Below are 16,121 nucleotides of genomic sequence, written 5' to 3' on the forward strand. Positions count from 1 at the left end.
TAACAATGTAGTATAAAATTATTGCATTAATAATATACAAAGAAAATAAAATAAAAACGCAAATTTTTTTCAAATAAATTCGGTTACGTTTTAAAATACATGCAATATGCAAGTTTTAAAAAGGGACTTTTATGCCTAACATTTATTAAAATAATTTTTGCTTTGAACAATCGAAAGTTAATTAATTCACTTGACAATAAAGTACATTTTTCATATGCAAAATTTGAGAAAAAGAGAAAGAATTTTTCCGACGTTTCTACATGTCCGCGATTTATTTGCGAACATTACGTCACACGTCGCACGTCACACCAGTATGCAATAACATTTGGCGTGAATAAAACCTGAAATAAATAGTGCTTGCTTGAGAAGCAAATTTATCGAATGCATGAATTACGAAGTATGTAGATTTATGCGACATTTGTGTAAATTTTGTTGAAAAGCTTAAACGAATGCAAAGTTTGCAAAAAATTGGCAGAAAATTTAAATAAAAAGTAAACTTGTTAAGATTATTTTTTTTCTAATGACACGAAAAAATAATGTCTTATACGCGACAAACTAGAGATTTTAAATATGTAAGATTAAAAAGCAGCGATCAAGATGGTGGAAAAAAAAATAGAAAAATGTATTCGTGATTGAGACGATGCAAACGCACCTGTGTCTCGCTAAAAGGCACATTCTTTCCGCTCACTTTAATTCGAATGCGAGCAACTTTTTTCTCATTCACCTTTTCTCGTATTTCTTTTTACTTAGCCTCGGAGTAGAGCCACTCGGCTGGGAATTACAAGAAACTCATTTGTAAAGAGTATTTACTTTTATTTTAATATTTTTCAATGCGAGAATAAAAATATTTGAAGTAATCTCTTGATATTAATATTGTAGAAAAATATATAGAAAAATAATATAAATATAAAAATGTATCATTTATCTATTTTTAAGAATAAGCCAGTGTTAATAGTTATATACTTACTTTCTGATTTTAAAAATCACATTTTATCTCAACGTATTATCTTATATTTTTAATATTTCATTAAATGGCACTCTTTGTGTACATACAACTGTAGTCAAATTTAACTGCACTTTAAGATATTTGATCTTGTTAGAGTATAATCGATGCACTTTTACTCAAATTGCAAAATCCTTTTTAGAATTGACAATGCGTCATTTCTTTGTGGAAGTCTTGATCGAATCGTTCCACCTTTCGTTTGTTCGTCCGCGGTCGTGGCTCTTTGTTAAAAAATTATTAACGTATGAGCAACCGTCAAAGGACGTGCACAATTTCGCGTATTTGTTTCTGCAACTTGCACAAACTGCTATAATCGCGCACCGGAATCTGCATTATACTACCCGTATGCTGCCCCTATCCCCACGTACTCGAGTATGCTGCCCCATCAAGTTTGCATCGAGTTTACTACACTTTCTCAGTTGCTTGTTAGATCTATGCGGTGGTTCGACGCGGCATTGTACATTTGTCTGTTATCCACAAAGGAATTGAAAGCGACAAAAACGCTCGTTTCTATCTGATAAATTTCTTTTTTACAATTATGAAATGCTTGAAAATTTCTAAAATGTAAACAGCGAGCTTAATCAAGCTTGGTGATAAGTGGACGAATCTATAACATCTGAACAATTTTGCAATTTTCTGCATACATAGAAATACGAGATAGAAAAATGTCAAATTAGAATCGCAATATCTCTTGTAATACATTATATATATATATATATATAATTCTACATAAGTGTTGCTTATTTTTTACTTTGTAAAAAATTTGAAGTTATTTAAAGTATCCGTATTCTTATTTCCTGTTAAAGTAATTATTAAAATTAAGATTAAAGATCAAAGATTAAAGATTTTAAAATACCTTGTATATTATGCACAATATTTTTTATAATTGCCATCACAGATTATAAAAGGGTTCGAATAGTCGCAGCAAGTCAAATCGGTATTTATTCACATACATATACGCGTGCTTTGATAAAAAAGGGATAAAAGAGAAAAAAGAATTAGTATATGAGAAATTATTTAACGCATATCGCGAATCGCGCGTGACATTTTTCGGAATATGGTTTGATACAGTTTTGATGCTGTAATTTTAAATCGCTCATTGCTGAATCGTTATTCGAGGTAAAGAAAATTAAAATGCACAGTTATTATTATCTTCAACGATGCATGTTGTCAAGCTTTTTTTGTTTTGTTGTTTGAGAGAAACAATTTGTTTTTTGCCGCAAAAAAAGAAAACATTAAAATGCTCGAAACTCGCAGTATTGCTAAAAGAAATTTACATTTGATGCAGCACGTGTGCATTGTGTTTATTATACTACAATTTTTGTTCATTACAATACGTGAATTACTTTTTAGAAATGAGAATATATGTTTGTCAAATTCAAGATATAAACGTTAAAAATTTACATCGATAGTTTAAATTTTAAATGTCTTATATTGAAATCGTAAATGATATTATTTTTTTTTAACGAAATTGTTTGCTCATTAAAACTAGTTAAAACTAATTAAAACTAAAGTAAGAATTTATCTTATAATGTGTATTATTTTTACGCATTTTATACATATATAAAAATATTTTTTCCTTTTATTTGAAATAGTTAATTGAAGAAAAGTATATTGCTTTAAAATAATTTGTTGAAAAATTATATAAAATAAGTAATTGCACGTTTTTCTTATTATAAATTAATATTATAAAAAAAATTATAATTTTATAGAGAAAAGAATTCAAATAATAAAAGAGAGAGAGAGAGAAAAATATTGAGATATATTTCTAATTTCAATCGAAATTATGCGCTCGTAAATTTAATGCTCTTTAGTTAATGCTTTCGGATTAACTTATCAGATATGTAAAAGGAGTCGGGAAAATCGGGGCTTACGAAGAAAGAAAATAAAGTTGTCCTCATCTAAAAAAGGTCGTTGAAACTTTTAAAATATGTTCTTTCCTTCCCCTTATCTTCTCATCTGGTTATCTCACTCTTGATTTTACTTTAGTTTGAAGTTTGTAAATAGAATAATCCAGGTTTCAAAACAAACCAAAATAAAAAAAAATATAGCTTCTGTCTCTTGTCCATTTTTCCGAGATAAGAATGTGTATAAAGAACACAATGAAAATAAACGATTATTAAAAATATAAAATACCTATAATAATAGAACTATTAAAATATTATATAACAAACATTAATTTCGACAATAAATGATTACGCGATAATATATCATCTCCATGCACGCTCTTATTTATTGTTACATGTAATGCTATATTTGATCTCTTCTAATTATGATAACTAATAACTATAATATCTGCACATGCATACACACACACACACACACACACACACTCACACACAGCGATAGAAACAAATATTAATCCCATCGTCGGTTGTCGACGGTCGGTAAACAATAATTCGTGTCACTGTGCAAAATTAATTTTTACGACCGCGTCGATTAAACGGCGTCACTGCTGCTGCTCGAACGTATGCGGACGATAGTTGGGAACGGTGGGCTAATGATTCATCAATTTCAATTCCAATGATTTACACGTCTGCGAAATTACGCTTGGACATTTTACCGCGAAGAAATACGATCGGTCTGGTAATCATCGCGCGAGCACGATGTATCAAGCCTCGTTCAATCGGCCGGCCCTTTTTTTTGCCCCCGTCGCTATTGCCATCGTCCCTCGTGAGCATGTTATTGCGAGGGGCTGCATCGAGGTAGCATCGAGAGTATACGGTCATCGAGCCGCCTGCTGCATTATTTCCGACATAATCGCATTCGTCCGCGGTTTAGTGGCTCGTCGTTAAATCAATATATCGGATGTGCGCGAAAAGATAACTCGCCAAATGAGTTCTTCCGATAAAAATTTTTTCATCCACAAAATTTGTCAGTCATTCAATCGGATTTGAGAGAGATTGTTGATAGGCTTCATTCAAAGGTGCGTAAATAAAAGCAACGAAAGAAACAAATACTAAACGAGCACAATTTTAAAGGCCAATGTATAAAAAAATAAATGCATAAAGAACAAAAATTGAACAATTGTAAAAACAAATACGTACTATTGTACGTTCTCTTTATATAACGTGATTCATTTCGTGATAGTACATTGAGGTACTCAAATAAATATACGCTACTCGTCACAATACACTTCGTTCGTATGAAACCATAGTAGGACCGTTTTTAATCACCGCGAGCACTGGTGCTAAAAGCGATGCTCGACGAGACAGTTATCGAGCTGTTCAGCCCGTCGTGGGTGGTAACGCAAGTAACGCAGATCCGGTAAATCCCCGTGCAAAATCGGTACGCGTAAAATCGGCAACACCAGGCCCGTGCGCTTCGATTTATATGCCATGTTTTCGTTTCCATCCTCGCGAGTGGCGATACAATGGTGACGATAAAATGGATCAACCGTTGCGGATGAATACGCGGTGACGTTGCATGAAATGGAATTTACACAAGTTTTAATTGCTGCCGTGCAAGATGGAAAACCTCTTTCGCGAACTCAACCTAACGGAGAGAGAGGTAGTTGCTCGAAGAGCGCGCGCACAAGTGTTTTCACCCCCGAGCATTCTAACTCGGCTCGACGTACAACCCCGTCGTCGTCGTCCTCGTCCTCGTCCTCGTCCTCGTCCTCGTCTTCGTCCTCGTCCTGGTCCTCGTCGTCGTCGTCGTCGTCGTCGTCGTCGTCCTCGTCGTCCTCGTCGTCCTCGTCGTCGTCGTCCCTTTATATATCGCGTCCCCCGTCGTAATTTACAACCCTCTCGCGAGGAGCGCTCTTTCCATCTCTCTTTTTCTCTCTATCTTCTTTTCTCTTTAACAACGAAGTCAATCTCTGGAACTTTGCTGACGTTTCTGTTTTATTGGGCGCGATCTGTATTTACGAGCCCGCTCTGACGATCGACCATTTTATTCCATCGCTATTACATTGTGCATTGCGGTAGGTTATTGACGTGATCGATGGAAGTTGTCACCAATTTCATTGCTGAAAGCTATATTTACTTTTTTGATGTGTTATTTATATATTACTTTTTATATGTTTTTTATATAAAAATGTTTTTCAGAATAAACATTATTATTTTAATTATTATTAAAGTGAAATTTAAATATTTAAAACTAATACGATGTAAAGAAACAAGTAATTCAATTATTAATGTTATGTAGTTAATTAAACTTTCATCGATGACGAAAGACCAGCAGTTTCGTGACTATAAGCGAAGAAATACATTATTGTAGATTATCGATCAAAAGGATCGATCAGTCCGCTATTTAGAGAGTCATCGTTGCGAAGGGGGAGCCCATTGAAAAATTCTTTTCGAGCGAGCATCAAATTCGCGAACGAAATCGACCGCACTTCTCTCGCATCGATAATGCTCGAAGGTTTCTGCCACGACTTTTCCAGGATAAAACGGAGAAGTATCGACCGGAAATCTGAAGCTGCGGAGCTTTTCAAAGGGAGTATTGAGGCCAAACTGATGACCCGAAGAAAAAGGAACCGGTCACTTATCGAGCCTTCCTTACGAATGGTTTTCCCGTAAATCACCGAAACTTCTTTCACGTCTAGAAAGCTGCGTTATTGCTGGGGATATCAAATCCGACTGCATCCTTGAAATAATACCTCGGTCACTTACGTGTACAGAATGAAACACTCGCGGGAAAGAAACTCGTAGATACTAGTCCGAAGAATTTTTTTGTCGAGAAAGATCTCGATGTAAAATCCAATGGCAAATATCATTATTTGAAAGAGCATGAAGGGGAGAGCGTGAACGACTAACGACTTGAACATTAATCGATTCTGTCAAGGAGATTCTGTACAGGAAGAGAGATCAAATTGAACGGAGACGTATACCGGGGAGGGGGGGAGAAGTTTCTGTCTTAAGATTTTATATAATCAAGCTACAAAGTGGTTGTAAAATAAGATCCATGAATAGTAGACGGTGAAATTAATATCGCCTTTTATCATCCAAGCTGGGTCATTGTTGAAGACGAGCTATCGAAGCTCCCGTTTCGAACGTAGTCGTCGACAGATTGACAGGAGTGAACCCATTCAGTCAGACTCGGACTCGACAGGCATTGATAACCAGCCGCTGCTTGAATGCAAGCAGTCACTCAAGCCTGCGTGAGGGTTTCATTTTAGTTAAATCCTCCAACTATTCGACCGCAAAAGCAGGATCCAAGTATGCCTGATATTCCGTCGTCGCCACGATGGGGTCAAGCGAATCCTTTTTCCCGTAGCGATTTCGAGGCAAGCGAAATCCTAAAGGAGAGACCGCATCTGAATACTCGGCCGAAAAGCTACGTTCCGCTTGCAAACACCGCGTAATCTCGTAGAGAGCAAAGGAGATACGAAGAAAAGAGGTTCAAGTCTACGCCCGCTGTATCGAGCGAGCTCTTTTACTTCTCCTTCTTCTCCGCCCGCCTCCTCTTTCTCACCAATGCTGGAGATGAACACCGAGTGAAATTCACTCATGCGTAAGGGGTGAGACGACCGCGTAACTGGAATTGCCGTCCCAATAGGACAGAATCGCGTTTCCACTGCGACGCTATCGAGGAAAGAAGAACGTCAGCACCGCGTAGCTCGATGGACCACGATCAGACGAAATCCTGAAAAGGAAGGACAGAACGGGAACGACAGAAGTCGCCGGAGACGTTATCTGGAAACGGAATTCGATCGTTGAAAGTTGGATGAGCGAGGTGTAGCCACGGTTTGGAAATGAAAATGGCGATTATCGAAATAGTTCCTGGGAAATATGCGAGGATCGCATTTCGGGGACGTCTTTTATACTTTTATAGAAGTATCACCGTCGTCGGAGTGTGCCCGGGACCAATCGCTTAGCTTCCTTCCGTATTAAGGCTGTATCGATCATCTTCGTCCTCCTCGCGTTCGTCAATATTCGAAGGAATTGGTGATTTGCCTTGGTTGATTTGTTCCGGTATTTGCACGAGATTGGAGATCGAAGATCTCTTTTTTTTTTTTTTTTCATTGCTTGCAGAAGCGAATTATAAATTTGAAGACTTCCACCGCCGGCTATTTTCCTTCCGATCGGATAATTGCTGCCTAATTGATAACGCTCATCAAGAAAGGAATAAAATAAATTATAAGCAAACAGAAACGTCTGTATTGATTGTCGGCCGTTTAGCATTGCAATTTGCATAAGAATAAACTTTTCACTGTTTGAAATACACTAACTTATCGACACTTATATCGAGCAGCCTTCAAGGAGAACGGTGCCTTGCTCATTCGCTCAATTTTCGGTGATTCGTAAATCGAACTACGCATGTCTGAGAATAGGAAAAGAAAAGAAAAGAAGAATTTTTGACCGAGCGTCATACTGGATATTTTTTGTTGATCAAATGTGGTACGATCTCATCTGATAAATCGTAAAGAATGTGAAGTGCTGACCATAGGATACTCTTCCTATTTTTTGAGAGATGTTCGCAGGACAGGGATCTTAATTCTTAGGGATGAAATTGTCGGGAAGTAAAACCGATGAGATGTGACCGAGTCTATCCTTCGATCTTTCTAACTATTTCGGAATGAACGTCGAATTGAATTGTATTTCGCTGTAGCGTGACAACGTCGACGTCGAGACGACAGGAGTCGCGGATCTAGGTCAGAGAAGAGGATACTAGACGACAAACATCAGAAGCTCTCTGCCAACGCGAACATAGAAGTCTCTTGAGAAACAGCAAAGCTCGTTAAGTGATAATTATTAATAGCAAACAGCAATTCAGCACACTACGAAATTAAACGAAACTTTGATTCGAATCTAGAACACACGAAATAATCGTTTCAAAGGATAACGAGAAGAATGATCCACTGCCAAAGAGAGCTTAATAATTTTATGTCACGAAATTTCGTAAGGAAGCCGAGAAGCAGACATCGATAACGCAACTTGAGATAAACGTCGCATATGTTTTTTCGCGTGCTTGCTTAATTACAATCGTAATCTTAAGATAGGCGCGGGTGAAAAAACGGGAGGAAGTAGGTAGAAAAAAGAAAGCGAGGTAGACAAAATCCGCACCGAAGTCGGTGATATGTGTCGCGCTGGCTCCCGGAGCCTCGATGACCTTGACCCCGCGAGCATGAAGCACCCATCGAGGTCAGCGGGTCTCGAGGTTGCTATGGCGCTTTTCGGCATGGTTTGGCTGCTGCGCGTCCGGTCTGAGATGCGTCGTTGCTCGAAATGTCGGCACGAAGAGTTGCTTGCTCAGCAGCAGCAACAGCATCAACAGCAAGTGCAGCAGCAGCAGCAGCAGCAGCAGCACCATCATCATCATCATCACCAGCATCACCAGCAACAACGTACTTTATCGCAGGCCACTAGTCTGCTGCAGACGATGTCCGATGACGGTGTTAGCTCCTCCGCCAACACTCTGTTCACGTTGGATACTCCTGGAGCGGCTGGCCCGGCCGGAAGTTACTGCGAAGTGCACGGATATGTTCAGGCAAAAGAAGGTAGAGTGCTTCTTTAATTCTCTTATAACTTATTGTTTTTATCGGGGCAATTTTTCATTTATTTACGTGGTTGAGTAAAATTTTATGTGTGCTAAAAATTGTTAAGTATGGTAAAATATGATGTAATACATATAAGATAAGAAAGAAATATCTATACTTTGATTTTCTTTTAAACTGCCAACTAATGCGTCGCGTTTATTGTACTTAACATCCGCCTTTCGAATATTCTTTGAAAAGTCGGTCATTGATCGTTCGAATGCAAGCTTCGTGTTAAAGTTTCAGATTCCTTGGGGAACAGAATAGAGAAAGAGCGATACGAAACTTTTGTAGAGAAATTGTACGAAATATAACCGGCACTTTTATTGCTCGTATCGCGAAAACACTGGCGCACGATAATGGGAAAAATCGTTTCGAGCAAAGAGAAACAGCCTTCACAATTCTTCGCATTTGCTTAAATATAATTAAACTTTAAACCTTTGAAATAAAAATACCGTGACGTAAAACACATTGCAGTAATGAATAACGAAGATACAATTGTTACGACGCCATCGAGTACATAAATAAAACATTTTTTTTGTTTACTTTTTTCTTTTCTTTTTGCTATTTTTATTTTTGCTAGATTATCCCGAAGCATATGACCTACTTTATTTTCAGTCAGTTCTACGCTATAAATTCAAAAAGTTTTGTCGCGCCTCAGTTTTCCGATCTAGCTCCGGTAAACGCGGCTCCAGCGTATTGTAAGAATGGAAGAAAACTTTTTGCCGAGTACCTGTCCTGATGCAGTCAAAACACGAAACTCGGTCGTTAGGAAACATTATCGACAAGACAGTGACAGATGATGCGCGCGCGTACATTTTAGAGCGGCATTATTGTGCGAAAAGTGGTACAGTCCGATCCGTGCGATAACGACTTACAAATCGGATGAAACTTCCGTTTGTTATACGAGTCGCGCATAAAGAGAGTTTTCCACGAGCTGTTATATTTATCAATGACCTTCATCTGTCGGCCACGACTACATTACGACGAGTCGCTGAAAGTGTTTATTATGCACGGCTTTTATACCACGTTCTCTCGCGTTATCTCATGGACAGCAGAATGTGCGTGAGAATGCGTCCCTCTTTGTTCTCTTACGATTAAATAATGCAAAGTGAAGAATCGTGCTCGAGCTATCGTTAGCCCAGTGGTAAAATGTATCTGAATTGCACCAGATGTTCCTCGTCTCGCGAATGTCAACGGTTTCTCATTACAGCAACCTTCGTCTAGAGAATACGACAAGAAAGCGGGATGCTAATGCACCCGCGAGACGCAGTTTAACAGATGAGCAAATTGTTTTCGGTTATTGTAGCAGATAAGCGAACAGTCATTCTTAGCTCGCAGCTTTCACAGCTGAGGCTCGGTGAATACAGCCATTCGGAATATGTATGTACATTAGCAGGCGCTTAACGATAGCGAAAATTACTTGCTGTTATGTTAATATCTACGCGAATATTTAACAAGAGTTGAGTATAGCCTATAATATGGAAAAGGGTTAATTAGCATCTGTGTATACTATTTACATATGTATATCTTTATGGATTATTACAACATCAACGAAGTGAGCTAAATGAATAAACTGAACTAACGATGATTAAAATTAAGACATAATTATTACGTGCAAGTTTGAAGGGAGTAAAAATTCATTTTATTTTAGTATAATAATGTTTTCACTTCTTAAAATGAAACTTTTCTTTTCCGTAAAAATAATAATAATCTACACGTGCTGTGCGAATGCAGTTTGTTCTTCGTGGCGATTTCGAAAAAGGAAGTGGATAGAGTTGAAACAAATGAGCCAGAGGCTGGGCAAAAATTCTACCTTCTTGGATAATCATCTCGCTCGTCCGCTAAAGCGTCGCTTTTACACGTCTGTTAGTTATACTGTGACGTAACTAAAATTCGCCGAGCTTTTCCAGCGGAAACAAAGAAGAGACTGGGTGAGACAGAGGGGAGAAAGCCTCGGCAAGTTGTCCCCTTTTCTCTCTTCCTTCGGCATTTATCTGGTGGTCATGTACCTACACATCCAACTCTATTCGCACACGTATACATACCACGTACGACCTAGTTATGAAATAGTTTTCTTCGTGCGCGGCGACTCAGCGTATCGTGTTTTAAAGCTGAAAGCATGTTCGTGTTGTGTGCGAATGCTGGTCGCCGTATTGTTTCGAGTTTATTATCTTCCACTCAGCTTGCGGCTGTCTCGCGAGAAGGACGCGGAAAGGTTAGATAAAATGGTAGAAGGACCTATTGAGAATGTAAAGCACGGAAGGCAAGGAAGGCTAGAAAAGAGTTTCGGACTTTTGCGATAAGAACGCTGGGGATGCTTTGATATCGCTCTTCTGCTGGCACGTAATCTTTCTCTAGAGATCTCGTAACCAAAAATAATTCATATGATATTTCGAAATCGATTATGTGTTTTTTTTTCGAATTTATTATTTTCCTTCTAGATCGAGATTAGAGGATGCGGATGGTTTGATAAATTTGAAAGAAATAGCGTGAAAGAAGAGACGAAAAAAGATTCAGTTTTTTTTCTTTTCAAATACTTGCAATGAAATATTCATCATACTCTTTTACGGTACTTTTCTTTGACTGAAATTTTTGCATTCGAAAGTGGGTAGGTAAACTTTTCAAAATGAAACAAAAAAAAACTTATATTAGCTGCCATAATTAAGCGATTATAACGGACAAGAGTGGTTCATACCTTTCATACGCTCCTTCTGAATATATTTAGCATACGTCGTTTCGCGAAAATAAAGGTAGTTAGGCGAACCAACGTCCAGCGCTATGCTGTACTAATGAGCATAATTAAAAAACTCTGCTTCTGAAACCTGTTAACGCGCGTTCTACATACGTGACGTGTTATATTAAAAGGGAATTTCATCTCTCTCTGCGGAATAATGACGCATTCTTCGCTCTACTCTCATTAGGGCATAAAGATTAATTTAAATTTAAACTATTTTCTAGTAAATTTTAATCTGATATCAATTATTTATGAAATTGACAATATGATGAGTACGAGTTGATAAAAAATCGAGGAAATAACAATCTAAAAGTACTATAGTATAATTAAAAATGATCGATTTATTTATTGCAGTTTCTTATTACTTGAATGAAACTATGTGAATAAAAACCAATCTTATTGCATATTAAATTTTGAGATACTTGGAAAAGTTAGAAATGAGAATAAATATTTCGTTTAAACTTTCAGCCAAAGAACAAAGGCTGTGCTGATGTTTTAAACGTTTGCCGAAATTTTAATTTCCACGCTGTCCTGTGTGCATACTGCAACTGAAATATTTAAAAACCTCTTGTATATTGTAATGGAGAAAAACGAGCATATCTTTTATTTAAAGTAGGTTTGAATAACTTTTAATGAAATAATATTACTTTTCACTGCTTTGCAACGAGATTTTAATTTTGCGTCTGATGACAAAATAAAAACGTCTATATATATAACGTTATATATATTAACTTGAGATGTTAATGTCAATTTCGATTATCAATGTGCAATTTGTCACAATATTTCTTTACTAGAATAATCTGTTTCTGATTGTCCACGTACGAATATCAAATTCGCGGTAGATGATAATAGTTATTCCTACGCGATTCCTTGAGTGAATTGCAAGTACTTCAAAAATTGCAAACTTTCAAAGAACATTAGACGCATGGCGGCCATTATTCATTGCTGTTCCAATGAAATGCGCAGGTAATGGTCGAAAGAAGCCCATTGAGAAGAGCAATTTGCGAGCTACCCTCGATAGATCCGCAGAGAATATTTCTGTTCCAAAAGTTATAATTTCACATCTGATTGTGAGAACTTTCAACCGATCTTATCCAAACTGCACATTTTATAAAACTTTTTGAGAAAAATCTGTGATGGTTCATTGCATCTTACGAACTTCTTCAGAAATGTACATTTTTCAAAATTACAGTTCTATATAAACTAAACTGTGTAAATATTTAAATGTAAAATAAATGAATATAATAACACATTACTCTAATTATTTTAAATGTTTACCTAGAATGATTGTTATTTTATGTTGCTAAAATTATTTTTTAATTATGTAGGTAAAAAAGATTGGTGGTACTTTTTCAAAATTAATTAAATCTTATATGCATATTTAATTACGCTACGTAGACTGTGCAGGTAAACAGCACATTTTTTAATGAATCTCATATTACGTTAAAATATTACGAATTTCGTTGCTGCAATATAAAACTATAACTGCTTACTGTACATGTCGGAGTTTCTGAAGAATATTTCTATACTTCTCATTTTTTACAAAAGATTGTTTTCTCTGCATTAGATGGGGTAAAACGATGCAGTATGCCTCACATTTAAATAAATCTAAAAAGAAACACTCATGATGAACAGATTTTATTTACAAAGATTTACTAATATTACAATTAATAATTGTAAATTTTTGATTAAAGTGTTCTAATTAGGAGAGTAATTTTTTGAAAATATTTAAAAAAGTTTTTCTCCCGGACTTTTGAAAATCACTTCAGATAATTATAATCAACAAAAATAATTTTTTTTTAATTGTAAAATTCAACGAAACATAAAAATTCACATTTTAATTCAATAAAAATATTATTGATTATATATTTACAAGGATTACATCTTTTTGTGTTTCGCCTAAAAAAATATTGACAACTATTTGTAGTGTTTTGACCTTTGCCATTGCTCCTAACAATGGCTCCTTGCTCCATTTTTCCTCTCTCTCTGCTCTGTTTTTCTTTTATATATTTTGCCCAGTCTGCCAGAAAAAAAAAGATGAAAAAAATGTTATAATAGAACTAGGGCATATTATCCTTATAAACGTGAGGCATTTTTACATGTTTAAAAAAATATACATCCTCATACATATTAATAAAGTACATCTTCATACATATCGAATAGAAAAATTGTACACGGCTCTCAATTATATTTTATATATTGTACATTCAGAAATACAATATATAGAAATAACATATATAAACATAATGACAATTACTTATCATTTTTTATTCTAGAAGTAAAAAATGATTAAAAATATTTATCAACAAATTTTACAACTTTTTTTTCTTAACAATTTTCCCGCCAGAGAGTGTACACCGTTTTCCTATGTTTTGTTACGTATTTTTCATTATCTTCATCTTTTCTTTTCAACCTTCAGATACTTCCGTAACTAGAATCATTAATTTTTTAATAAAATTGTTGGAACGTTAATAAGATTACAGTAATTTAGAGTAAGTTTAAAAGTCATTCCAAGATTTAATTTTAGTCTTTTTGAAATCTGACTTTATATGGTGTTTCCAGTACCAAGCTATCTGATATTGTAAGATATAAAGTTATAGAATAGAATGTTTGATAAAATTTAGGCTAAAGAGTAATCGATTCTCCGAAAGAATTCAATGGCTAATGAAAGACTGAAAATGCGAGGTATCTTGTATTTCATGTTGAACAAGTTCAGTGAGCTCCATTCACTTCTGAGTTTCGCCTCTTACGAAACTTACTGTACCAATTAACTTTCTCCCTCTCTCTCTCTCTCTCTCTCTCTCTCTCTTTCTTTATACATTATTTTCTTCCTCTCTCTACAAAGCAATTAGCGACGCTTGTTCGACGCTCCGTCACTCTCGCGAACAAATTCGTCCTGTCTTGTCGAATATTGCAAGAGACTTGAGAGTTACATTCATGCGCGGTCGACTATCATAAAGAACAATCATTTTTGTCGCAATCTTTTTTAGATACCCATTTTCTGCTCTAATTTCAAGACTTTTAGTGACGGGTTTAAGTAAAGCGATATACCAATTGTTTTTTTAATAGCCTAATTTAATTCTTCTTTTTTCTCATAAATTATTTCGATATTCATGAATTATTACACAAACATAATATAATTAATATACTTATTATAATTACAAAATAGGAAATATAGGGGTAGTTATGCAAATTTTCCAAGTGCAAACAATTCATTGGGCATGCATGCAACAAGATGGAACCAGACTAATTATTGCTACCCTAATTATACACACCCGCGTAATAGTTTCCACGTATCATATTAATTTGGATACGAACGACCAGATTTGCTTTTCATTCATCTGCAAATTCCGTGTAATATTACGCTCGCATGAACGACGTTGCAAACTGAATGGATAATTAGCGTTAATGAAGACGTCAACGTTTTCATGCGAATATCACGAGTATAACAGTTAAAGCAATAATATTATAGTTAACTAAGCCATTTCAAGCAATATTATGCTATACATGCGTATAAATGCACTTAAAGATATATGAATACGTATTGTAACTTAATGATAGTTTACCTATATCTTATCTAGTAATTTACCTTCTTTTATATCAAAATATTACTTGGCCGAATTTGAAATTATTACATTTATATTTTATTATATTAATTTCTTCAGAATGAAACAAACTACAATGTTTTCTCTTTAATTTTCTTGATTAGAGAAGTGAGAAGAAATGAGACTGTTCTTTATAGCATCAAGAAAAAAAGTATTTTCTTCTACTTGAAAATTAAATTAATAATATTTCTGATATTATTAATTTAATTTCACTGCATATAAAGATACTTAAATTATATATGCAAAATGAAAGCATATTATAAGCAACATTCCTTCTCGAATTATTTCACAATTTTATTGCATTTATATTCTCTCAACTACGACAGATATTAACAATGTGCATTATACTGCACTCGGTGCACCATCAAGAAGATCATGCAATGAAATATACTTGATGATATATTGTAATTGCTTCTAAAATGTGCGAATACAAACATATCAAAGGAAGATGAAAAACATTGTGAAAATTATTTATCTGGTTTTATAAATATTATAAATAAGACTCTCTCAAATTGTTTGAATGCTTAAATTAAAATATATCGCTATGCGATTGGAAATCATCAATCATTGTAAATAAAAAATATTATTCTTGTATAGAGTAATACGAAAATGCATTAGTCTCGGTTCATTTCGCTTTATCAGAATACCGGTATTATGTTGCCCGCCATTCTGTGCGTAAGATGATATAGCATAGCGAGAATAACTGGAATCGCGAAACGCAATAAACGACGAAAGCTGTGAATGCTCCGTAGAGTTTGGCTCGCGGGATTGGAAGAAACGAAGCAATCCCACTCGATGTAATCCTACTAATGTTCCTATTAGGATCGCGTCTACATGGTCGGCTCGACGATGATCTGTAATGCGTTTCTGGCATTCCCTTAAATGCAATGATGCATCCGTCAGCCATTCAATCGGTGGACGATCATTAATTCGCATCTCTCATAATACATCTATCATCGAGGATTATTATTAGCTGATGAACTTATTGATGTTTTTTTACGACGAATTAATGTCCGAAAATTTCTTTTTCTTTTCTCTTTCAATCATTTTGTTTCATAAATAAAATTGTTCGACGCTGTGCAACCTTTGACAGTATATATTTGTTGAAATTATTAACTAAAAACATACTGAGCCAAAATCAATGGTACGATAAATGCGGGAATCGTGTTTATTCTACTTACATCTCGCTAACAATACTCATAGACAATAGAAGAACTAGCGCGATACGATTCTCTCTCTCTCTCTCTCTCTCTCTCTCTCTCTCTCTCTCTCTCTCTCTCTCTCTCTCTCTCTCTC

General features: G+C 35.5%; 2 protein-coding genes across 11 annotated transcripts in view; both read left to right on the forward strand.

Annotated features, from left to right (window-relative positions):
• Positions 1 to 16,121, forward strand: part of LOC140663681 (disks large homolog 1-like) — a 265,116-nt gene that overhangs the window by 238,069 nt on the left and 10,926 nt on the right. The window lies entirely within an intron of this gene.
• Positions 1 to 16,121, forward strand: part of LOC140663666 (disks large 1 tumor suppressor protein-like) — a 337,014-nt gene that overhangs the window by 70,725 nt on the left and 250,168 nt on the right. For 9 of the 10 annotated variants that reach the window (XM_072888001.1, XM_072887999.1, XM_072887997.1 and 6 more), the window contains one exon: positions 5,391 to 8,447. In XM_072888001.1, the coding sequence (XP_072744102.1) occupies positions 8,027 to 8,447 (421 nt within the window). In that variant the 5' untranslated portion in view covers positions 5,391 to 8,026. Of the gene's footprint in view, positions 1 to 5,340; positions 8,448 to 16,121 lie in introns of those variants that run through there. The other variant, XM_072887998.1, reaches the window with a different exon arrangement.

Source organism: Anoplolepis gracilipes, chromosome 3, assembly GCF_047496725.1.
Source record: "Anoplolepis gracilipes chromosome 3, ASM4749672v1, whole genome shotgun sequence".
Classification (NCBI taxonomy): domain Eukaryota; kingdom Metazoa; phylum Arthropoda; class Insecta; order Hymenoptera; family Formicidae; genus Anoplolepis; species Anoplolepis gracilipes.